The sequence below is a fragment of the Grampus griseus genome (genome assembly GCF_964374135.1).
Source record: "Grampus griseus genome assembly, chromosome: 12".
NCBI lineage: Eukaryota > Metazoa > Chordata > Mammalia > Artiodactyla > Delphinidae > Grampus > Grampus griseus.
The window spans coordinates 3,163,073-3,189,046 of record NC_139006.1 but is presented as its reverse complement, the minus strand read 5'-3'; the positions used below and the strand labels follow the sequence as shown (position 1 = coordinate 3,189,046).

Below are 25,974 nucleotides of genomic sequence, written 5' to 3'. Positions count from 1 at the left end.
AGCTCTTTCCAGCTCCTGTGCTTGTGGCCAAGTGTAGTTCCTTGAGGTCGGGGGGTTAGGGGGGCCCATCTCATGCTAGCTAGCAGTTGGGGGCTGCTCTCAGCCCCTCGTACCTGCCAGTACTCCTTGTCACGCAGCCCCCCTTTATCCCCAAAGCCAGCAATAGAGAATCTCCCTGACATCGTATCCTCTCTCATACTTTGCATCTTTCCAACATCAGGAAATGTCCAGTCCCTTTAAAGAAACAGCTCTTGGGTTTGACTCACCCTGCATACGGAGGGCAACTGATTTGGGAATTGAATCACTTCTGCAAATTCTCTTCACAGCACCAACTGGATGGGTGTTTGAACTGGAAGAAGGTGTAAAACAGGAGGTGGGAAATCTTGGGGGCCAAGTTAGAATTTTGCCCATCACAATTGCAAAAAGAGCAGTTACTCCCCCCCCACAAAGTGTAGAGTGTTCCTATTTTTTTGTAACAATCACACACAAAAAACAGGATAAAAGTCAACAACTGAGTCCAAAAGAGAGCCAAAGAATCATAGTAAAGAAGTCGCATTGCCTGTGTTACTTTGGGAGGTCTCCTGCTTCCTGTGTCTCAGTTTGCTCATCTGCAAAGTGGTGAGAACCATAGTGCCTACCGTCTAGGACTGGGGGCGGGGGGGACTGAGGAGTATGGCAGAGTGCTTAGAACAGTGCCAAGCACAGGTGAGCACCACTACTACGATGATTATTTGTGAAGTCTGGAAAAACTTGAAACCAAAGTGTTTATAGCCTTTTTCTCAGATAGTGGGATGGTGTGTGATTTTAAAATTCTGTTTTGTTTATCTGTATGGCTATGTAACAAAACTTGGTTATGTAATAAAAGTTAATTGAAATTTTTAAAGATTAACTATGGGCCTCTGCAAATAACAGGTTGTTACTGGAAGCAGTTAGAACATCTTCCCTTTAGTAAACCTCCAATGTGCACAGGATTGGACTTGTGTCTCTTCCGTAATTAGAAATAGGGAGCCTTATAGCTGCACCAAATGCTGTCAGACTCACTGTCTCGTTCAGCAGTGCTGAGAATCTTTGGGGAGAGCATCCTCCTGCCGAAAAGTTATGAAATGAGTCTGCGCAGCTGTCAGAACAGCAGTGGGAATCACAGGCCTGCTTTCTTGCCCGAAGCTCAAGGGAAAATCACTCACTCCCGGTTGACTTCCACATGTTCATTAAACGACACTGGAGGGAACTAGTTACTTTCAGACCAACAGCTTTGTTCTTTTGCATTTGGTCACTTTCAAGTGCTGTCAGTGAAAGCCAGAGAAAGGAAACATAACCAGTGCACTTAAACCACAGTTCAGTTCTGCATGTATCTTTTTTTTTTTATGAAGATCTCTCTCTGTCTCTGTCTCTGTCACACACACACACAGCATTAGTAGTTCTCAGTACTATGGAGAGGAATGATGGTGCAAAGATGGAAAACTCTGATGGAAATAAGCAGAATGCCTCACTTGTTAATATCATGAAAGGAAAAAAAAGAGAGAAAGACGTCAAGTGTTGCTTTTTTTTTTTTTTTTGGCTGCACCACGTGGATTGCAGGATCTTAGTTCCCGGATCAGGGATGGAACCCAGGCCCTCGGCAGTGAGAGCGCAGAATCTTAACCACTGGACCTACAGGGAATTCCCCTGAAGTGTTGATTTTTTATCACAGACCCATTTCTAAAGTCAATATGCCCACAGTGCCCTCCCTTGAAAACACTATCACTTTTATACAGGGTAGATAATTTTCCCTGGTGCTAGGAACTAAAGAGATGGTCTGAGCAAACACTATGATCAAAGGAAAAACACATTTTTGTCTACAAATATTTTAAGACCCTTATGTTAGAAGCATCTGGAGAAATCTCCTAAGAGATGACAACAACCTTTTCTGTTCCACTGCCCCCCCGTAATTATTTCTACATTATTGAATAATAACACAGTTGTCTTCGTACTCTTTTATATTACCTATTTGGGAGAATCATAAAGGACTTCATCAAAATGAACTAATTAACTATGATACTGTTTATAGTTCTTATTTTCCAAATGGGTAAACGGAAGCCATGAAAGGATAAAGTTATGGGCCCCCAAAGATATGTCAGAATCTCTTACCGTATGGAACTGGTGTGTTCCAGAAAAATCGAATAAAAGCCAGTTTCAGCCCAGAAAATCCTATTGTGGCAGCACTGACTTTCACTAAAGAAAAATCAGGAATGCACTCTCATGGGAATAAAATCTCACAACAGCAAATTCAGTGGTTTTATTTAATCCAACAAACATCTATTGAGGGCCTTCCCAGTGCAGGATGTTGTCCCCAGCAAGCGGAGGTTAGAGCTGTAAGTGAGCTCAGGACCAGGGTGAGGGGTGGGCTGACCACTCCCTGATCACGAAACAGAATATGGGGTCAGTACAGAAGGGACAGAGAGTGTGGGGGGGAGGGGGAGGGCGTGTGTGGAGAATAGTCCCAGATGAGTCACTGGGGGCCTTCATACACGCTGCCATCTGTGAAAGGGGACTCTGAAGTGGATTGAATGGTAGCCCTGAAAAAGATAATGTCCACATCCTAGTCCACCATTTTATTCAGGGTGGCAAGGTACCCAGCTAACAGACTGTATTTCCCAGCTGCCTTGGGTGGAAGATGTGGTCATGTGCACAGTAAGATAAAGTCACAGAGGCAGTGTGTAATTCCAGGAGGGGCCCTTAAAATGAAATGCACCATTTTGCCCTTCCTTCTTGCTGGCCTGTAATGTGAATGTGATGGGTGGAGCTCTGGCAGTCACATTGCACCTAGAGGCCATCTTAAGAATAAAGGCCAGAGACTTCCCTGGTAGCGCAGTGGTTAAGAATCCGCCTGCCAATGCAGGGGACATGGGTCCGAGCCCTGGTCTGGGAAGATCCCACATGCCATGGAGCAACTAAGCCTGAGCGCCACAACTACTGAGCCTGCGAGCCGCAACTACTGAGCCCACATGCCACAACTACTGAAGCCCGCGTGCTCTAGAGCCCCTGCTCCGCAACAAGAGAAGCCACCGCAATGAGAAGCCTGCGCACCACAACGAAGGGTAGCCCCCGCTTGCGGCAACTAAAGAAAGCCCAGGCGCAGAAACGAAGACCCAACGCAGCCATAAATAAATAAATAAATAATTTAAATAAATAATAAAGGCCAAACAAGACCATGCTGGAGAAGAAAGAGAGAGGTCTCTGTCCCTGGTGACTATGGAGCCAAGATATAAACTTCAACTTCTTCTAACAGCAGGAATACAGATTGAGCTCACAAAGGAATTGAAATGCACTTACAACCTCTATGGTAAACTGGGGAGCTCAGGTCCCATCTGTTAAGCAAGGAGGCCACCTGACTGAGGGGGCTTAAATGCCCAGATTCTTCCTTAAACCAAAACCTAAGCTGTAAATGCCTCAAGATTACAGAATCGAAACCTAAAGACAACCAATCACAAAGAGCCAACTAGACTTTCAGCAGTAGCCAATCAAAGATTGCCTTGCTTTGCTTATGCCTTCAGGTATAAAAGCCTCACCGCAGCTCCTGTTTGGGGGCCCTCCTGGCCACTTCCGGCTCTGTGCTACCCAGTTGGAGTAAACTTCTGCTCTAACTAAAACTTTAAATAGCCCTCAGTTTCTCTCAGCACTTCTGAAGGGGCACCTGCTTCTTAGCTCTGTGTACTGTGGGAAAGGTGACTGCTATTGCCCCATCTCTCGTTTTCAAGAGATACCGGAAATCCCTGGTGGTGGCCGCACGGGAGTGGACACTGCTCACCCTGGTCCCCTTGGGAGTCCACCCATGGCCGCCTCTGGTCCCTGTGGCAGGGAATCGGCCATCGCCCCTGGTGCCGACCACCATGGAAAGGGACCCGCGGACCCCTGGTGCCCATGGCAGCAGCGCGCAGCCACCCTGGTCCCTCTGAGTGTGTGTGTGTGTGTGTGTGTGTGTGTGTGTGTGTGTGTGTGTCTGTGTGTGTCTGTGTGGTGGGGAGCCTGTGGCCAGCCCTGGTCCCTGTGGCAGAGGATTGTGGCCACCCACCCCTTGTCTCTGTGCGAAGGGACCCGAAATCACCTCTGGTGACAGCCCCCATGGAAGCAGACCTGCGGCCGCTCCGGGAACCCCTATGGGAGTCCCTTCTGGTTCCCTTGGAGGGGACCCAGGGATCCCCTGCCGCTGGTCCCGTGGGAGGGGCCCCGCCCCCAGTCCCCCACCCGCCCCGGACACGCCCCCCCGCCGCCGCCCCGCGCGCCCCTGAGCCCCGGAACTGGCGAGCGCGGGCACAGCCTGGGGAGCGGCGGGCGGGCTGACGGACCCCGGCCGCCCCGGCCCGCGTCCCCGCCCCGCCCCGGGCCCGGCCTTGGCGGGCGGTGGACGGCCGGGCGGCGGCGGCACCATGCGGCTCCTGTTCCTGGCGGTGCTCCGGCGGCACACGGGCAACGCCATCACGGCCCAGCGCGTCCGGTAGGTGCGGCGGCGGCCCGGGTCCCGGCGGGGGCACCGGCCGGGGGCGCGGGGGTCGGCCCGGCCTCCCCGAACCGCGCGCCCAAACGGACCGGCCAGAGGGTGCGGGGCCCGGGGTAGCGCGGGGCGGCGAGGGGCGCGTGTCTGACTCCGGCGCGGGTGCCCGGGACCTGCCCGGCGCTGCGGTCCTAACGCTCCCCCGAGGCCGCTCGGCCGCTGACGCCGTGGAAAGGTATCCAGGTGCCCGGCGCTTGGGCGGCCCCGCGAGGCAGGCCTCAGCGCGGCGGAGGCTGCTCGGCGTTCTGCGGGCGCATCTCGGCGCGGCCGTCTTCACGGACGCTCCGTATTGATCGATCGTGAGCGCCCTAGGTTTGGGGAGGCGGCGACGGAATGCGAAGTCAGGGCTTCGGGACACGGCACGTTTGCGGGGACGGGAGAGAAAGAATACAAACACATGGGTATAAATATACAGTGATACCTATAGATCCGTGTACACACACCCGTGAGGGCCGCTTGTGCGCGTGCGCTGTTTTAGGCGGGATGCTCCGGGGAGGCCTCCTTCTTAGAGTGACGTTTGCGCAGCATCCTGGGTGCGACGAGGGTCCCTTGAAGCTGGGGTGGCCTGGCGGGGTGGGGGTGGGAGTAGGGGTGGACCAGGATTTCCAGGCAGAAGGCGCAGCAAAAGTGCAAACCAGTGTTACTGGACCTGCCATCCAAAGTAACCTTTCCTTGGACTGCCCTGGCGGTCCAGTGGTTAAGGCTCTAAGCTTCAACTGCAGGGGGCACGAGTTCAATCCCTGGTGGGGGAACTAAGATCCCGCGTGCCTGCGAAGTGTGGCGAAAAAACAAAACAAAAAACCCCACAAGGTAGCCTTCCCTCTTCCCCTCAGCCATTTCCACGTTCCCCATCTCCTTGCTTGGTTCTCTTCTTAACATTTGTTTTTTCCTGCAGTTATCTTGTTTTCTAGGTTTATTCCTCCACTTTTTCTCTTCTCCCTGCTGGAAGGTAAGTCCCCAGGGCAGGGAGGGAGCTGATTAGTGCCTGCAGTTTCATAGCAGCTTTTTTTTTTTTTTTTTTTTTACGCAAACTGACTTGCTTCATGAAATTTCTCAATTGACTTCCCCTCTGTGGGCCTTCTTCCTCATCATCCAAATGAGTGATTGCGGCCACACCTCCCCTTTCACGTCCTGTTCTCCTAAAGAGCAGCAGCGACAGGATACATCAGTCTTCGGAAGTTTACGGTTAGGTTTTTCCCATGAGGATTTTCACTGCACAGGTTTATCTTAAGTCAGTGGCACCTGCTATCACTCATTTGGAAGGCAGCTATGCTCACCACTGTTTATTTATTTATTTTTTGGTCGTGTGGCATGCGGGATCTTAATTCCCCCACCAGGGATCGAACCCCTGCCCCCTGCCGTGGAAGTGCAGAGTCTTAACCACTGGACCGCCAGGGAAGTCCCAGCTGTCACCCATTTGGACATAAACAGCCAGGAGGCACATGGTGGTCTCTGCCCTCATGGAGCACGTTCCAGTGGGGGGGAGAGAGACTGCAGGACGGTGACTGGGGCTGTGGCTTCAGAGGAGGACTCTCTGAGGAGGTGACATCCAGGCCAAGACCCCAGTGACAGAAGGAGGCAGCCACTCAAGGATCTGGAAGGATGGATGGCCCTGGGACAGAGTAACAGCACGGATACAGGTCCTGGGGTCAGAGCAAGCTTGACAGGCTTGAGAAACAGAAAGAATCCATGCTCTCTGGCCTACGGCAAGGAAAGGAGGTCAGAGAGAGAGGGGCCAGTCCAGCAGAGCCTGCACCCATAGTTTATGCTGTGGAAACTAGCGAGAACATCCATTATTTAACACTGCACCCCTCGCTCGAGCTGTCCACCGGAGCCCCAATCTTCCAAAGGCTTGCAGCCACCCAAGGGCCCTCAGGGGAGCCAGGCGGGCACTTCCATGGACATTCAGCAGGGTGCAGTGCCCTTTAGTTACTTTGTTCTTTGTTTTCCTGGCTGTGCATGACGCAGAATAAAGATTGTTCTTTGTGCTTTGCTCTGTCTTCAGAGCCAGGCTTTAGTCTCCCCTTCACTCAGGAAGGATGGCTGGGGGTGGGGGAGAAGAAAAAGGGAAAAGCGGAAGTTGCTGGAAGACATCTTCTGTCTTGTGAAAGCCTAGGTTCCTTGAGGAGAGGATGCTCGGTCTCCTGAAGGGGAGGGCAGGGAGGTTTCCATGGTGACAGACTTCCCTGGGAGCCAATTACCAGGAAGCAGTGAGAACCAGAGGAGCTCCTCAAACGTTCTCTGTGGAAGACCCCTGCGACCCTCAAGGGACCTGGGCGGCAGCGGAGGGAGCCCCCCCTCAAATGAGTAAGGTCGGGGTCCTCATCAGTCTCGCAGGGGAGGGTGTCTGAGTTAATTAAGAAGAGACTTACAAAAAGAAGAAATGAGTCTGTTCTTGCACACTCAAGCTTGTAGTTGTGAATGAACACCCAATACATAAATAGCGGTGCTGGCTTGTGATGGGCACATCCGTACAGGACTGGACGTGTAGGATGCTCTGGGGAACCACCCCAGGCTAGACGTGGGATGGTTCAGGCATCGCAAACTGGTAGAAGGACACAGGCTCTGGAGCAGACCTCCTGCCTTCACAAGGCGGCTTCCCTGCTTAAAATCCCTAAGGTCTAAGCCAGGTTAAATGATTGCAGCTCAGACCTGCCACAGAGGCTTGTTCTCAGGATCAAATAGGAGTTCATACATTTTCAGTGTTTGAACCAGGCCTGGTGCTCAGTATGCACTTAACAAACGTGGGCTCTTCGTCAGAACATGAACCTGAGTTGGCGAGGCAGGGAAGGGTTAGTGTTTGGGCGGGTGTCTCAGGCAGAGGGGCAGCAGGCAGGATGTGGGCAAGAGCAGATCCCTTCCCAAACTGAGTTGTGCAAACTTAGCAGTATAGAATGTTCTAGGTCAGTGATTCTCCATGGGAGCAGAGGCCAAGAGAATGTGCAGAGGAGGAAGGAGTGATTCTGCCCCCCGGGGACATGGAGTAGTACATGGAGACATTTTTGTTGTCACAACTGGGGGTGACGGGCTCCTGGCATCCAGTGGGTAGAGGCCAGGCGTGCAGCCACACACCCTGCAATGCACAGAACAGCCCCACGACAAAGACTGAACGAGCTCAAATGTCAGTGGTACCGAGGCTGACAAACCCCGCCCTCGGGGGAGCCTGCAGACGTGGCCGAGAGGTAGGATGCGCGTCACAAGGACCTGCAGTTTTGTGTCCGGCGTGGGGTGCAACCACGAAACGCTCTCAGGTTCATATGTCACCGAAGGTGGTCTGGGCTGCAGCCTGAAGGGTAGATCAGGATGGTGGCAGAGGAGATGCCATTTGGAGGTCACATATTTAAGAAGTGAAACGCACAGCGCTTGGCAATTGAATATGGAGAGTGCCGAACGACAGAACGAATACAGTTTAGTAATGACGCTGATGCCCCTTATTCAAGGGAAAGCAGCCCATGGATTGGGGGGCACCGCGCCTCCCAAGCGGCCTGGCCCTCTTCTGAGGGATGTTGGCCGAGAGCGACTTTTATAGAATCTCAGAAGCAACAACGTGGAAACAGGGCATGACTGGCCGGGCCATCGGGGGTTCCCTTACAAGGCAGCAGGCCCTATTTTTCTAGGGTCAGAGACCACGCCGGAGATGATCAGAGCATCGTGACTGATCCGTATCGTTTCCTTGACCACGAGGCCCGTCCTGGGCACAGACTGACGTACGCTGAGATTTGTGACATCAGCTGGGCCATGGGGTGGCCTCCACTTTGTGGGTCCTGATCTACAAATTAACTTCATCAGGAGTGAGGGGAAAAAAAAAAATCCACAACTTCCTTCATTATAGAGGGAAAATACTGAGAGAAAACCAAGAAAAGCTGGGTATATTGGGGTCTTTGTAGTAACCTTGGGCCTCTGCTGTCTAGGAGTTTTTTAGAAGGTGTAGGTGATGGAGAAGGCATGTGGGGGGAATATTTGTCTGGGGATTGATAACTAGAGAGGGACCGTTTTATCGTCTATGTGGCACCTTACATATCCTTCGGTACAATCAGTCTGCCCTGGGTCAGGTGACTTTCCCTTCTAACCTAGGGGCTGTTTGCTAGAATTTTTAAAACCCTAATCAGGGCCTACTCTCTGGCGTTGTCTCCTCAGCACTATAAATGTTAGGAACCTGCATCAGAGGTTTTTTTCACCTCTGAACAAAAAGGAGCTGTGCTTGGGGTATGCGGTTTGCTGGCACTGTTCCATGGGCTCTTGTGTGGATGAGAATCAGGGAGCCTGGCCTGCCCAGCAGCGCTGCTCTCTGCGTCTCCATTTGGTCTGTGTCCCCATGGTGTCACCTGGGTCAGCTAGAAGCCGGGTGCAGCGAGGGGACCCACGGGCCCCCATTCACCTCTAATCCCCAGTTTCCAGAAGAACCAGGCAATCTTGAGGATCCTCTAAATCAGGCGAAGGGGTTCAGATCAGTTGCTAACAGTGAAGGTCGAAGTTTAAATTGCACAAGTCATAGATGTAAAAAAAACAAAAACGAAAGTCACACCGTTGCTTTAGTGACGAGGTAACAGGAGATCAGAGTTTCAAAGTGCGCCTCCTGCTAGGCTGAAATAAATAGCAGAGCTGAGCAGTTGGCCAGAGATCAGCCACCTGCCAGCCCAGAGGTATTTACTCTCTGACCATTTCCAGGGAGGGCATGCTGACCCCTTGCTCTAAACCGGACTATCAGAGGCTCGCTAGACTCCTGGGCCTCACACCTAGAATTTGTCTGCAGCACTGCTAAGGGTTTAGGGAAATGCAGGAAAAGAGATGGAAAAGAAGGGAGTTCCCTGGTGGTCCAGTGGTTAGGACTCTGCACTTTCACTGCCAAGGGCCCAGGTTCAGTCCCTGGTTGGGGAACTAAGATCCCGCAAGCCGCGAGGTACAGCCAAAAAAATTTTAAAATAGAATACGTACATACATACATACATACATACATACATACAAAATAAGAAGAGAGAGCGATGGGAAAGAAGAAAAGGTGAAGGATTGAGGCTTCCGAGGTCCAGAGTAGGGAGTCCTAGAAGTCAGTGCTTGGATGAGCGCCCTGGCGCCCCAGTGAATGCAGCGTCCCCGAGCGACAGCAGCACTTTGTACAGCAGCTGTGACTTGTGTCCTTCCTTCAGCCTTCGTCTGGAAGACGGTGTATAAAAGTATTTTTATTTGAATGGGAAGCACTTTAGATAACAGAAGCAGCAAACAAGACTTTCTGGAAACTCACTGGAAGGGGGAAAAAAAAAAAAGGAAGAAAGGCAAACATCGTGGCATCCAATGCAACCCTGACCCTACTGCCCAGCTGCCTTCTGCTGGTCTAAGTTTGAACTCTGCTGTGAGAGCCAAGCATATGGGAAGGAAAAAAGCCTGAGCCTATTCAAGTTTTCTACTTTTTCTTTAGAAGATGCCAAGGAAATGATGCCGAAAACCTGGCCTCTGTGCCCCGGTGCCCAATCGAATCTAGGAAGCAGAGTTTTGGGTGAAGTAGAAAACAATAGCTTTATTGCTTTGCCAGGCAGAGAGGGCCACAGTGGGCTAATGCCCTCAAAAACTGTGTGTCCCAACCTGGGAGGATTTGGTGAGGAGTTGTTTTGGCCAAGCCATGCGGCCATCGGGATCTTAGTTCCCCGACCAGGGATTGAACCCATGCCGCCTGCAGTGGAAGCGGGGAGTCTTAACCACTGGACCACCAGGGAAGACCCTGAGGAGTTTTATAGCAATGGGTCAAGGGCGGGGTTGCTGATAAGGATACAGTCCTTTAATCTGGCCTCAGGGGATCTGGTGAGCTTCTGTGGTTCCCGAGGTTATAAAACTGTGACCTTCTCTCTGGAATGAAAACTGCTTTATCAAGTAGTTAACATCTTCCATTTGTTGGGGGTTCAGTTCTGCAGAAGAGCTCAAAGATACTGTTCTGTGTATCCCTTGAGGTGGAACCAGGACCCTGCCCCAAGGTTTCTTTTTTATAGTTTTATAGTTCTTTTTATAGTTTCTTTTTTTAAAATTAATTTTTATTGGAGTGTAGTTGCTTTACAGTGTTGTGTTAGTTTCTGCTATACAGCAATGTGAATCCGTTATAGGTATACATACGTCCCCTCTTTTTTAGATTTCCTTCCCATTTAGGTCACCACAGTGCATTGAGTAGAGTTCCCTGTGCTATAGAGCGGGTTCTCATTAGTTATCTGTTTTATACACAGTAGTGTATATATGTCAATCCCAGTCTCCTACTTCATCCCATCCCCCGCTCTATTGTGTCTTAGCTGCTCCCCCCTTGTCTCTGCATCCCCTCCCTCCGCTGATTAGTAACTGTGTGAACCTGCCCTTTGGAACTCAGGGAAGGTCATGGAGGCTGCAGTGTGTTTCCTACAAACAAGAAATGGGGGACACAGAAAGGCTTCTGAGCCCAGTAGCCCCACAGGGTCCTGCTCAGTTTCAGAAACTGCAGATGTACATTAAGTCAGTGGGAAGAGGCTATTTCCTTTCCTCCCCCGATGTAATCATTGTCGGTTATTATTTTCATTTGGCAAATATTTATTATTGAGCATCTCTAGTGGGCACAGCACTGTGAAGACCCTGGGCGTGGAGCCAGGGAAGGACAGGTGAGCCCTGCAGAAGCCAGCAGCCATTCAGCCGGAGAATTTTTAGCACATCAGCTCAGTGCTAAGCCCTGTCATTTGAAAGAAGTTTCCAGCCTTCTAGCACGAACATACGATTACACAGATTATTTAATTACAATATGATCAGTGCTAGGAAGAAGTGCTGAGTGGTAAGAGTATGTTCGAAGGACAGACCTAGTTCTGGGAGGGGGGGGTCTGGGAGGCTCCCCTGAGAAATAGTTTTTTCTTTCTCATACAGTTTCTTTTATTGAGGTATAATTCACATACCATAAAATTCACCCTTTTAAAAGCATCCAATTCAGTGGGTTTTAGTATATTCATAAAGCCACACACCATTGCCACTATCTAATTTCAGAACATTTTCAGCCGTCTCAAAAGGCACCCCAGACCCATTAGCAGTCACCCCCCCATGCCCCTTCCCCAGCTCTGGGCAACCACGAGTCTTTCTGTCCCCATGGATTTGCCTGTTCTGGACATCTCCTATATATGGAATCATATGCTATGTGGTCCTTTTTGAGGACTTTACATAATGCATCAGTACTTAATTCTTTTATAGCTGAATAATACATTCCGTTGACGGACGTATCACATTTTGCTTGTCCATCCATCGGTTGAAGGACATTTGGGTGGTTTCCACTTACTGGCTACCATGAATAGTGCCGCTGTGAACATATGTGTATGAGAAATAACTTTTTAAGCTGGGGTTTCAAACCTGTAGGTTAGCTGGGTGAAGAGGGAGAGAGGCTGGGAACAGCATTCCTGGCCAAGGGACCTGTATGTGCGGATGCCCTGAGGCAGGAAGGGGCTTGTGGAGTTGAGAAGCCGAGGCAGCTGAAGAGCCAGCAGGAGAGAGCAGCTGGCCTGGCCGGCGTGAGCCGAATGGTTGCCACAGTGAAGGTTCTGGATTGAATGCTAACAGGATTGCAGTGAGGGACTGAGGTGGTGACATAGGGAGGGAGAGTAGAGATTCGAAAATGATTTGGAAGGACCTGGGATGATGCAGCAGAGGAGAGACAAGACGGCAGAGATGCTCGTGGAGCTCTGGTGTGTGCTGCCAAGGGAGCAGTGCGTACTTCTCACTGTGTTACTCAACCGAACCTCGGGTCCACGCGCCCGATGCACAGCAAAGCCGATCTACTGACACCAGGTTGCGGTGAAGGAAAGTACAGTGTTTATTGCGGGTGCCAAATAAGGAGAATGGGCAGCTCATGCTCCAAAGACCCAAACTCCCCAGTGGTTTTCAGGGAAGTGTTTTTAAAGGGAACATTTGGGATGAGGGCTGCAGGGTGCATGCCTTTCTTTTGATTGGTTGGTGGAGAGGTAACGGAGTGATGTTCTGGGAACCTCAGTCCTCAGGGTCCACATGGTTATGCTCAGTGTGTAGTCACCATCCTCCACCTGGGTGAGGGGTCTTAGTTCTTGCAGAACGACTCAAAGAGATGCATCACATTGTTATCTGTATCACTTCAGCAGGATCTAGGACTCTGTTTTATCACTGAGCTATTGTTTTTTTTTTTGGAGTATAGTTGATTTACAATGTTGCATTAGTTTCAGGTGTACCACAAAGTGATTCAGTTCTCTACACACACACACACACACACACACACACATTCTTTTTCAGATTCTTTTCCATTATAGGTTATTACAAGATATTGAGTATAGTTCCCTGTGCTATACAGTAGGTCCTTGTAGGTTATTGATTCTGTAATAGAAGCACTAAGTACGATGTGACTGCCTTGTTCATATAACTGCATCCCAGAGTGATTGTGGTAGCGATGGGCTCAGAGAACAATGGAAACAGTGAGAGAGACGGCTGTGTTAGCAGCAGGGGCTGTCAGATTTCACTGAAGGGAGCTGGCATTGGGGAATGTCGGGACATGGTCATGGGGCTCAGAAGACATGATGTGTTGCGTGTCCTGCAGGTGGAAGGGCTGGACTGGAACTAAAGGTGTCAAGAGTGGGATGTGCCTGGCTGTGCAGGGGATGCAGGCTATGAAGGGTGTTGTGTGCTAGGTTAGGGTGTTTGGACTTGATCTCAGAGACACATTCAGCCATTAGTTCATTCAGTAAGCAAGACAGATCCAGGCCCCATTCTCATGGAGTTGACAGTTGGGCTGACTACCCCAAGCCATTTGAGGTTTTTTGTTCTGTTTTTTTAATTTTTATTTTGGCTGTGCCATGCAGCATGCAGAATCTTAGTTCCCCAACCAGGGATCAAACCCGCATCCCCTGCAGTGGAAGCACAGAGTCTTAACCACTGGACTGCCAGGGGAGTCCCCATTTGAGGGTTTTAATGAACCTGGTTGGATTGGTTGTATATTCACATGCACCTCAAACAATTTTAAAAGATAAGATAGGGCTTCCCAGGTGGCACAGTGGTTGAGAATCTGCCTGCTGATGCGGGGGACACGGGTTCGTGCCCCGGTCAGGGAAGATCCCACATGCCGCAGAACGGCTGGGCCTGTGACCATGGCCGCTGAGCCTGTACGTCTGGAGGCTGTGCTCCACCACGGGAGAGGCCACAACAGTGAGAGGCACGCGTACTGCAAAAAAAAAAAAAAAAAAAAAAGATAATATATGTACCTGGTCAAAGAATCCAGCCATGCAAAATGGTCTGTGATGAGAAGATAATCTCTCCCCCACCCTGGTCCCCAGTCCTCTTTAGACAGAATCATTATTATCTATTTCTTCTGTGTCCTTCTAGAGATGTTCTGTGCACACATACTATATATGCACAAAGTGTTCTTCACCTTTTGAAGCACACTTCATTAACAGTGTGTCCTCTTTTCATTAACAATGTGTCTTGGAGTTCATTCTAAATGACTGCACAGTGATCTGCACTCTTTTCATGGCATCAGCCTTGAGTACCTCATATGCGCCATAATGTGACTGGTCCCCTCCTGACGCACGCTGAGGTCCGTGTTAGTCTTTTTGCTGCTTCGGATATAGCCTCGGTGCTTACTCTTGGGTGCATGTTTTGCACTCATATCCAAGTGTGTCTTTGGAATCAGTTCTGAGAAGTGGAGTTGTTTGGTCACAGAGTTTGTGCATTTTAAATATATTAGCTGTTTCTACTTTGCCCACAGAAGAGGTTGTACCAGTTTACCCAGTATAGGAATGTTTATTTCATGAAGCCATAGGCAGACTCTTGTTCTTTACAGATTTTCTACATTAAAAGGATGACTGAAGTGGATCACCATTTCTCATATTTAAAAGCCCAATTGTAGGGGGTTTTTTTTGTTTTTGTTTTGTTTGTCATGGACTGCAATTTTATGGTGATACCTATTTTTCTATTGGGTTGTTAGGGTTTTTTCTTATTGATTTATGAGAGTTCTTTACATATTAAGCAAATTAGCTTCTTTCCTTTTGTAAGTGTTGTAAAAGTTGTGTTTTTTCCCCCCCAGTTTCTCATTTGTCCTTTGATTTTGCCCATGCTATTTCTGCCACTCAGGAAGTTTCTTTTTGGTTTATCGGATTTGTATTTTAGATTTCTGTTGCAAGGAACTGAACCGGGATGAGAAGAAAAGAGACATATTTGAAAGATATTTGGGAGGTAGAATGGAAAGGCCATGGAGTATTTCTTGAAGCTCTGATAATGGGTGACTTTTGAATTCTTGATGAAAAACTGAGTCACAGATGCCTAAACACAAACTTTGAGAAACAGGAGGAAAAAGTGAAATCAAAGAATTAAAGAAGGGGAGGGAGCTTTCTGGTGCAGCACATGTCACTGGAAGTGGCCGTGGGTGTCTCGTGTGTCAAGGCTGCCAAGCCTTCCTGAATTGGCCCTTCATTCGGCTGGCCTCGGTGCCAGTCCCAGTCCTGGTGTCTGAGACTGGTGGATGAATGTATTTTAGGTAGATTGTCTCTCAAGGACAATTCAGAAAATATGTAGTATTAACTTCTGATTTGACTAATCTCTGGATTGGTTTTCAGTTTTAACCACAGCAGCATCTTGTGCCCTTTTAATGCTTTTCTCTCCTGTCTTTTTCTTTCTCTGTGTATTTTTTGATAAAGGGACCATCTAGAAGCTGCGGGTCACGTGTGTATTCTGAAAAATGCCTTGGACTTTGAAAGCCCATCCGAAATCTCCAACTTCATCAAGGCTGAGAGCTTGGAGGCAGCTATGGCTCTTCATCTATATAGAGGGGGTAGACTTTTGCCAGGTAACCCCCCCTTCCCCAAAGGTGGAGCCCTAGCAGTCACAAAACCAGAGCGCCTGCGATTTCAACTTAAACATCGATGAAGCGGCTTATCCCTGCTCAGAAATGGAAGGGATACAATCCTCTTTTTGCTTTGCTCTTCTAAACGGAGTAGTTTTCTAAAAACGATGTAACTACACCAATTGAGAATGGATGCATATATACTGAAGCTGTTTTTCGGCATGAAGAGTCATTTTTTTTTTACAATTTTTAAAAATTATTTATTTATTTATTTTTGGCTGTATAGGGTCTTCGTTGCTGCGCACGGGCTTCTCATTGCTGTGGCTTCTCTTGTTGCGGAGCACGGGCTCTAGGCGCACAGGGTTCAGTAGTTGTGGCATGTGGGCTCAGTAGTTGTGGCTCACAGGCTCTAGAGTGCAGGCTCAGTAGTTGTGGTGCATGGGCTTAGTTGCTCCACAGCATGTGGGATCTTCCCGGACCAGGGATTGAACCCCTGTCCCCTGCACTGGCAGGCGGATTCCTAACCACTGCGCCACCAGGGAAGTCCCTACGGCATGAAGAGTTTTATCCTGAATGTTTTTGATGTGTATTTCTTAACTCAAAGTCTAATTTTCAAAAGTTAAAAATGTGACTCTTTCACAAAATATAGAAGTGAGCACATAGGAGAGAGTTTATTCAACTGATTTATTAATGAAGAAACTGCTAAGATACTAAAGCCAGTTTAAAGAGCATTTGAGGGACTGAGATTTTTTTTTGAATTTTATTATTTTTTTTTATACAGCAGGTTCTTATTAGTCATACATTTTATACACATCAGTGTATACACGTCAATCCCAAACTCCCAATTCATCACACCACCACCCCCAGTTTCCCCCCTTGATGGCCATACGTTTGTTCTCTACATCTGTGTCTCTATTTGTGCCCTGCAAACTGGTTCATCTGTACCATTTTTCTAGTTTCCACATATATGCGTTAATATACAATATTTGTTTTTGTCCTTATTACTTACTTCACTCTGTATGACAGTCTCTAGATCCATCCACGGAGGGACTGAAATTTGAATAGGCTAGGATTAGGTTAGCTGCAGAACTGGTTATGTCCAGCAGGGCAATCAACCGTAAGCTTTGGGGCTTTCTTTTCTTTTCTTTTTTTTTTTTTTTGGCTGTGCTGCATGGCATGCGGGATCTTAGTTCCCCAACCAGGGATTGAACCCGTGCCCCCTGCAGTAGAAGCTCAAAGTCTTAACCACTGGACCACCAGGGAAGTCCCGAGGGTTGCGGGGAGCTATCTTTTCTACTGTGTTAGTCAGGGTTTTCTAGAGAAACAGAGCCAAGAGGAGATATAGATATAGATACCGATGTAGATATAGATACACACACACACACACACACACACACACACACACACACACACACATATGTATGTGAAGATTTATTATAGGGGTTGGCTATGTGATTATAGAGGCTGAGAATTCCCACAGTCTGCCATCTGCAAGCTGGACACCCAGGAAAACCGGTGGTTTCATTCAACCCGAGTCTGAAAGCCTGAGAATTGGGGGGCTGACGGTGTAAGCCCCAGTCTGAGTCTAGAAGCCCAAGAACCAGGAGTGGTGGTGTCTGAGGGCAGGAGAAGATGGATGTCCCAGTTTAAGCAGAGAGTATGAATTCACCCTTCCTCCCCCTTTTAGTTCTATTCAAGCCCTCAACGGATTGGGTGAGGCCCACCTGCATTGTTGAGGGAGATCTTCCTTCCTCAGACTACAGATTCAAATGCTAGTCTCTTCCAGAAACATCCTCCCAGACACATCCAGAAATCATGTTATACCAGCTCTCTGGGCCTCCCTTAGACCAGACACATTGACTTCTAACATAAACCATTACAACTGCAGCAAAGTGATTGGCATCTCTGCCTGCAAAGTATTGGATGCAACTGCACAGAGCATGCGCTCTTAATTAATAGTAAATACTGAGGTCAAACAGCAGTACCTTCTCTTAGAAAACGAATCCACGGGGACCTTTAAACACTGCTTCTGGGATTCCCTGGTGGCGCAGTGGTTAAGAATCCTCCTGCCAATGCAGAGGACACAGGTTCGAGCCCTGGTCCGGGAAGATCCCACATGCTGCAGAGCAACTGAGCCCGTGCTCCACAACCACTTAGCCTGCACTCTAGAGCCCGCGAGCCACAACTACTGAGCCCGCGAGCCACAACTACTGAGCCCGTGTGCCACAACTGCTGAAGCCTGCGCACCTAGAGCCTGTGCTCCGCAACAAGAGAAGCCACCGCAGTGAGAAACCCGTGCACCACGATGAAGAGTAGCCCTTGCTTGCCACAGCTAGAGAAAGCCCGCGTGCAGCAATGAAGACCCAATGCAGCCAGAAATAAATAAATAAAATAAATCAAAAACAAAAACAAAAAACACTGCTTCCTTGGACCTTGAAAGGATGTACATGCAGTCATCCTCTTGGCTTCAGCTACAATTTTTGGATATTTCTTCTTAACCCTCCCAAGGCCAGTTTGACTTCACTGAGAGCCCAGCGGCCACCGAGTAGAGGCAGGGCAGATCATTTTGTTGTTGAGCCGTGAGTGGCTTTTTCCAAATATGAATTAAATAACCTGGCAGTGGCAGCTTTTCAGGTATGTCACCTGAGGCCCCCAATTACCTACAGTAATCATCATATGGGGATAACACTTCACTTAGCAAAATGTGTCAACTTCTGAAATTTTCAGACGTCTCATTGCTAAAGGTGACTTCCTGTTTCCCTGCACTGTATCAAACCTTATTTAATCTTCCAGCTCTCTCTCTTGCTTCCCACACCATAGGAAGTTGGACCCTCTCTTCATATGCAGGCCTTACTTTGTGTGTGTGTGTGTGTGTATATATATATATATATATGTGTATATATATATATATATACACACACACACACACATACATGTGTGTATATATATATATATATATATATATATTTTTTTTTTTTTTTTTTGCGGTACGCGGGCCTCTCACTGTTGGTGGCCTCTTCCGTTGCGGAGCACAGGCTCCGGACGTGCAGGCTCAGCGGCCATGGCTCACGGGCCCAGCCGCTCCGCGGCATGTGGGATCTTCCCGGACCGGGGCACGAACCCGTGTCCCCTGCATCGGCAGGCGGACTCTCAACCGCTGCGCCACCAGGGAAGCCCTACTTTGTATATTTAAGTGCATAACTTAGCGATCTTTCCACATCACTGCTTATGCTGAAAACCGGTCACTCCCAGTAGCTGGCTGAGAAGAAAATCTCGTGGTTTCCTGAACCTGGCTTCTTAATCAGACACTTGATGCTGCCTGTTCTTTTAGGTTCAAGCCTAAAGCATGTTCTCAACAAGAAACAGGAAGAGATTAGTCAAAACCTTAATTTCCCTTTGCTGTGTGACATATTCATAGATTCTGGGAATTACAGATGGACGTCTTTGGAGGCCATTATTTTACCTACCACAGACCTTTCTCTGGTCCCCAAAGATTCAAGTCCATCCCACGTGCTAAAATCATTCTCCCCATCTCAGCATCCCCCAAAGTCTAAGCCCATGGCAGAAGAGGAATCATCTCTACCACACTCGCCTTTCCGTGTCTGCCTGACTGTTTAGTATTTTTGGAAAAGGTCACACCAGTCCATAGTAAGAGATGCAAACAATATAAAGTGTTATAGAGAGAAAAGAAGTAAGTTTCTCTCCTGTTCCAAATCAGTCGCCTTCCGGGTTCCTTCTTTTTTCTTTTGGCCACACCGTGCAGCTTGTGGAATCTTAGTTCCCCAGCCAGGGCTTGAACCTGGGCCCTCAGTGAAAGCATTGAGCCCTAACCACTGGACTGCCAGGGTCCCCTCTATAGAGGCAACAGCAGCTAGGTTTTTTCTGTTTATCCTTTCACAGGTGTTCTTTGTACAGAGAAATGTATGTTTATTGTTTTCCTACACACATATTGTGTTAATCAAAATGCACTTGATTTTTTTTTTAAGTTTTCATTTGAGTTTTTTACTCACAGCCTTTCTGTACCTCTTATGTGTTATTGGTGAGCTTAGTAGCTAAAGGCTGAATTCTTCGCAGTGAAGTGAGAGACACTTCACCAGAAAGAGAAAAGATAGATAGAATCTGCTCATTTGCGTGACAAACACTTCTAAGGCAAATACAAGGAAAGATCTGTACCTTCTCCACTTACATATTGAATCTCAGTAGAGATGGCTTGTTTGAGAAACCCCAGTATGGACTGAAGTTAGATCTGGTCTGTTTAGTGGTTTGCCTTTGCTCTTTTGAAATTTTTATTGACCTTTGGAAGTCCTTCTAGGGAGCCCTGTGTGGTGAGCACACTGTTTAACTTGACCTGTGCACTCTAGGTGCCTTGTGAAATGACCCAGCCAGGGAATGTGCCTTCCATCAGCCCAGGGCCCTTCATTCAGAATAAACACGCTCCCGGCGGGAATCCTTTTCCATTTGACGCGCGCAACATCTCCAGTATTTTTGGTTCCCATATATTTGTGCGCTCCACGTTCTATCATTGCTGTTGTACTGTGTGTGCCTGAAGATACAGTCTGTGTCTCTTTCCTCTCCCTCTTGGTTCCTTGCCAGCACGGTGACGGTTACTATGAACAGCAGATCTAAATTTGAAGCCCTCTTTTTCTGTCATAAAAGCACCAGTAGCTCCAGATTAACCCATTTCCGAACGATACGCTTGGCTTTGATAGATGGAGGCCAACAACATTTTTCATGTGTTAAAATTGAAAGCAAATTGATTTAAAATCGTCTTGTCTCACGTGATTAACCCCATGTCATGTTCTTAACAGTGACACCTGTTCTATTCAGAAGAGCTGTGGGTAGAATTCAACAAACCACCAAATCTGCCCCCTATGTTGTGGGAACTTCAGTTTTTGATATCGTCGCTTTGGGATGGTTACCAAGGGGTGTTTCCGAAGGTAAACTGTGCTTTGTTAATTATCCTATTTTGCAGGTCATGGAATTCCTTTTGGAATCATCTTTGGTGGAACTGATTTAAATGAAGACGTTAAGCAGGGAGAAAAAAACAAAGTGATGGGAAAAGTCCTAGAAGAAGCCAGGTAAGACTTAAGAGAATTTCACAGGAGTTAAGCATCTAACCCTTTTGGTTGAAATTCACTGACACACAAAGACAGAGGAAACCAGTAGTTTGGGAGGCTTACATCTTTCCATGTAGAATCAATTTCTTTCTTTTTGTTCATCTTTCCTTTCATTTGGTGCCTGTTTATTTTGCCACAAATAGTCATTGTAAACAAGTTATTGCACTTGAATAGTTCTTTGACTGCAGTTAATATTGGACGAACGTGCTTAGAATGTTCTGAGTGGTGGAAGAAACAGAATTCTAGCTAAGAGATGAGATGGATAAACTCAAGCTTTATTAGCACACAAGTTGGGGTTGACTTTGCATCAAGTTTGCCCAAGTAGAATATTTTTTCCAGTTTCCTTGAGATACGATTGACGTGCAGCCCTGTATAAGTTTAAGCTGTACGACATAATGATTTGACTTGCGTACTTGAAACGATTATCACAGGAAGTTTACTGAACATTCATCATTTCGTATGGATACAAATTCAAATAAATAGAAAAAAAAAACCTTCTTTCCTTGTGGTGAGAACTCTTAGGATTTACTTGCTTAACTTTCACGTATAACATACGGCAGGGTTAATTATATGTATCGTGTTGTACGTGACATCCTTAGGACTTATTTATCTTACACCTGGAAGTTTGTACCTTTGGTTGCCTCCATCGAATTGCCCCTTCCCCACTCCCCGCCTCTGGTCACCACGAATTGGATCTCTTTTTCTGTGAGTTTGTTTGTTTGATTGGTTGGTTTTGAAGTATGATTGACCTACAGCTCTATGTTAGTTCCTGTTACACAACATAGTGATTCAATATGTGTCTACATTTGAAGATGATCCCCACGATAAGTCTAGTTTCCATCTGTCACCATACAAAGATGTTACATAGTTACGTACTGTATTTACTCTCTATCGATCTACGTGATTATGTTAACTTGCTGGTCTCTGAGTTCAAGCACATTTTAACAACGCTGCCTTTTTACTTCCCCACCCTGCTCCCCCCAACATTTACTGGTTTTGACGTCGTATGTATTTTACATCTTTTTGTTTTGCATCTCCCTTAACTATGTAGATTGTGGTACACAGGTGGTTTTCCTACTCTTTGTCTTTTAACCTTCCTACTAGCTTTATACACGGCTGATTTACTACCTTTACTGTATATCTGCCTTCACTAACAAGATGTTTTCTGTGGTAATTTTCATGTTTCTAGTTGTGTCAAGAGGAATCTCTTTGACGTGGCTCTTAACCTATACGGGTTTCTGGGCTATATATGAACCATTTGTGAGAGCAACCAGCGAGCGGGTTTCTCAGTAGGGTCACTGTGGGTATTCTGGGCAGGATAGTTATTCATTGTGGGGCTGCCCCGCATGTCCCAGACTCTGGACACTGCGTGTCCACAGCACCTGCTGGGTACTGCAACAGTTAAACACACCTGCCCACATTTCTAGCCCCTGGGATGGGAGTTATTGCCCCTGCTGAGAACCCAGAGCTGTACTTCCCAACCTTCTTCATGTCAAGGCATTCTTAGAAAATGATAATATCTGTACAGCATTCTGGAGTGCACTGGGAGGCTTGGTGGGGAAACAGAAACACCCCATTTTCTCTTTATAGCAATCACAGTCATAATAACTAACATCATAATAAAATACAAATCCTCTCTGTTCATATAAAAATTGTGAAAAAAAGAGCTAATGAAATCGAAAGAAGAAATATACATGCGTACCCAAAGCAAAGCAAAGCACTCTTCTTGACGGGCTTTCTGGGGTGATTCCACGGAAGGGTTGACGTGGGTGGATGTGGTTTCTGCCCCCCATGCACCCACTGGCTGCTGATGATTCAGAGTCTCACCTGCCATCGAATCACCCTGAATTCAAAGCTTACCGAAAACCCAACCAGTACTGTTGAAGCATCCTTTCAACTCTAGTAAATTTTTGAATCATTGTGGGAAAAAAAACAAACAAACAGGTGATGAATTTTTAAATGTGGAAACACTACTTATTAATTTTTTAACCACTTTACTGAGGAATGATTGCCATGCAAAAAGCTGTACATAATCAAGGCACACAACTTGATGAGTTTGGAGATCACTGTATACCTGTGAAACCATCATCACAATTTATGCTGTAACCACATCCATCACCTCCAGAAGTTTACTCCCACCTTCTTTATTTTTATTATTTTATTTTAATTTTTATGATAAGAACACTTAACAGAAAATCTACCCTCTTAGCAAATTGTTTACCTACAGTATCATTACCTGTAGGCTCTCTGCTGTACAGGAGAGCTCTAGGGCACGTTCATCTCGTACAACTGAAACTTTGTGACCTTTGACTAATACCTCCCTGGTTCCCCCTCCCTCTGTTTCCCCCTCCCTCTGTGTCCCCCTCCCCCAACCCCTCCCATGCTACTCATGCTTCCATGAGTTTGACTGCTTTAGATTCCACGTGTCTGTAGAATCATACAGTATTTGTCCTTCCACATCTGGCTTGTTTTCCTGAACATAAATATGTCCCAGGTTCATCCATGTTGTTGCAGATGTCAGGATGTCCTCCTTTTTTAAGGCTGAAAAGTATTCTAGTGTATGTGCATGCCACGTTTTCCTTACCCATTCGTCTGTTGATTGACATTTAGGTTGCTTCCATGTCCCCAGTAAGTGGCCAACCATGAATTTTCTTTTTTCTTTATTATTATTATTATTATTTAACATATTTATTAGAGTATAATTGCTTTACAATGATGTGTTAGTTTCTGCTGTATAACAAAGCTGTACTAACCATGAATTTTCTGTGCTCGTCTGTAACCCTTGCATGGCTGAGAAGCTGTGGGAATCCAGACGTCTTCAAGTGTGTGTAACTGTCGCATTTCTGATCCACACCAAGGACAGAACCCCAGGTTCTATTTCACAGCCTAATTTTTTTGTGGGGAAAGATAGGTGTCAATCTTGCCTCTTAAAACTAGGGTTACAAATAGATGGCATTGCATTTCAGGACACTGCTTCTTCCTGAAGACTTCCTGGACATAAATGTGGAAACGCAACCTTTTTAAGATAGAGAGTACGCTCCGCGTATGTGTGTGTGTTTTACAATAAATGAAGGTATTAAAACAGTGTTGGCTCACCTCGAAAGGTGATCTATCATTATAGGTTTTCTTCTTGTTGTTGTTCTTACACCCTAAGAATTTATTGCCTTTACATTCCTGCAGTTTGTAATGCACTATCTCATAGAAGGAAAATCATTCTGCTTGGGAGAAACAATGTGGAATGAATTCATCGTATGATATTAACATTATTCATTGTGTTGTTATTAAAACACACATTGATTTTTTATTTTTATTTTTTTGCGGTACTCGGGCCTGTCACTGCCGTGGCCTCTCCCGTTGCAGAGCACAGGCTCCGGATGCGCAGGCTCAGCGACCATGGCTCATGAGCCCAGCCGCTCCGCGGCATGTGGGATCTTCCCGGACCGGGGCACGAACCGTGTCCCCTGCATCGGCAGGCGGACTCTCAACCACTGCGCCACCAGGGAAGCCCCACACATTGATTTTTATTTGGGGATATTGATTGGAGTTAGTGGGCAGGGAAGTTGCATGTATCACAGATCTCTTGTCCGACACAATACAGCACACTTTTCTGTAGAACAGAGCATTGAACTTGTCTAGCTTTATAACAAGTGTTTCATTTAAATAGTTTTATTTTCCCTATAAGGTATATTTTTCAACTTTTTTAGTACTGAAAACTTTTCCTGTATGGTATAGCATGCGAACTTATTTTAGCATCCACTTTTTGGCTTATGAATATTATAATAAGTATTTGGTAGTTATAAACACCAAAATTAAATAAGGAGTATTTGAAATTTGTGGAAATTGTTTAGTGAAGTCTTATCCAGGTGCATATTAGAAAAACTTAACATTGCCAAGCAAATGAGCAAAAGAGAGTTTGTATGAAATGAATTGCCTCACAAATGCTCTCACGATTAATGAGAATCAATGGCATGTGAAGTTACTGTTTTGTAGGTCAAAACTGGTTGAATGTTGGTAATTTCATATGCTTTTTCAGTGTTACTAAAGATGTTTTTGACAAACAGAACTCTATGTCAACGTAAGTGTGTTTTGAAATGGCAGTGTTCAAGCAAAAGTGCAAAAGTACTTTTATACTTTTCCTAAAAAATGTGTTATTTTATTTTTTATGTTACCTTAAATAGTATTTTATTTTATTTTTGATTGAAGTATATAGTAGATTTACAATATTGTGTTACTTTCTGCTGTACAGCAAAGTGATTTAGCTTTACATATATATACACTCTTTTTTAAATATTCTTTTCCATTATGGTTTATCTCAGGATATTGAGTATAGTTCCCTGTGCTCTACAGCAGGACCTTGTTTATCCATCCTATATATACTAGTTTACATCTGCTGACCCCAACCTCCCACTCCATCCCTCCCCCAACCCCCCTCCCCCTTAGCAACCACCAGTCTGTTCTCTACATCCGTGAGTCTGTTTCTGTTTCGTAGATAAGTTCGTTTGTGATTTTAGATTCCACATATAAATGTCATATGGTATTTGTCTTTCTCTGTCTGACTTACTTCACTTAGTATGATCATGTCTAGGTCCATCCACATTGCTGCAAAGGGCATTATTTCATTCTTTGTTACGGCTGAGTAGTATTCCATTGTATATATGAACCACATCTTCTTTGTCCATTCCTCTGTCGATGGACACTTAGGTTGTTTCCATGTCTTGGCTTTTGCAAATGGTAGAAATGTGTTATTTTAAATATCTTTATCTTCCAAGGATCTTTGGGCTAGAAACTCTCTTAAAAGGTTATCTATTAGGTGGATGTAAAGCCAGTCCCCCTGTTCCTATATGAGGAGCCAGAAGAAAGACCTTGTTATCTGTGGCCCTGGAATAAGTGGCCTGTCTTTCAAGTTAGCTCCAGTTCACCCCTCTGACTCCGAAAACATTTTCACACGCACCTTTGAGGAGAACCTTCCCAAGACTCTCATCCTTCCCTGCCGTCTTAAACTGACGCTGTAGCTCCTCCTGATGCCTCATCTTGGGTTCTGAAATGAGCAGGACGTGATGGTGGGGACGGTCACATGGGTGGGGGACAGTCACAGTCAGCCGCCAGGCTGCCGTGCACACAGAGTCCGCTCCACACACCTGGGACGTTTTCGTGCTCTTTCCTCCCCCTCTCCACCCATCCCTCCCCCTCACCTGCTTCCTGTTGGAATTTAAGGCAGAACTGTTCCTTCTCTTACTTATACACGTATACAGGCAGCAGGTATTTTTGCCCATCTCCTGGGTGCCAGACACTCCAGGGGCTTGGGAGGTGGCCATGAACAGAGCCGCGTTCCAGCCTACGTGGAACTGACATTCTCACCGAAAAGTAGAGCATCACACTTGGCAGATGAGTGGCTGTTCATAAATGCCGTTATGGGGTAAATTGCTTGGTCTTTGTGTTATTGACCTTATTCTTTGTTCGTTGGCTGTTCTTGCTTTTGGTGTCTTTTTTTTTTCTGAAAGTTTTAGGCTGTCAAATAATTTGTTCACTGGCCACGTGGG

The 25,974-nt window shown here is 46.7% G+C and overlaps 1 protein-coding gene across 2 annotated transcripts in view; it reads left to right on the top strand.

Moving 5' to 3' along the window:
* Window positions 1-25,974, top strand: part of GLT1D1 (glycosyltransferase 1 domain containing 1) — a gene marked incomplete at its 5' end in the record, with an annotated part of 100,048 nt that overhangs the window by 7,090 nt on the left and 66,984 nt on the right. Inside the window, 3 exons of one of the 2 annotated variants that reach the window (XM_082667174.1) lie at window positions 4,345-4,474; window positions 15,172-15,320; window positions 20,290-20,395. In XM_082667174.1, coding sequence (XP_082523300.1) covers window positions 4,407-4,474; window positions 15,172-15,320; window positions 20,290-20,395 — 323 coding nt within the window. Of the gene's footprint in view, window positions 1-4,344; window positions 4,475-15,171; window positions 15,321-20,289; window positions 20,396-25,974 lie in introns of those variants that run through there. The other variant, XM_082667173.1, reaches the window with a different exon arrangement.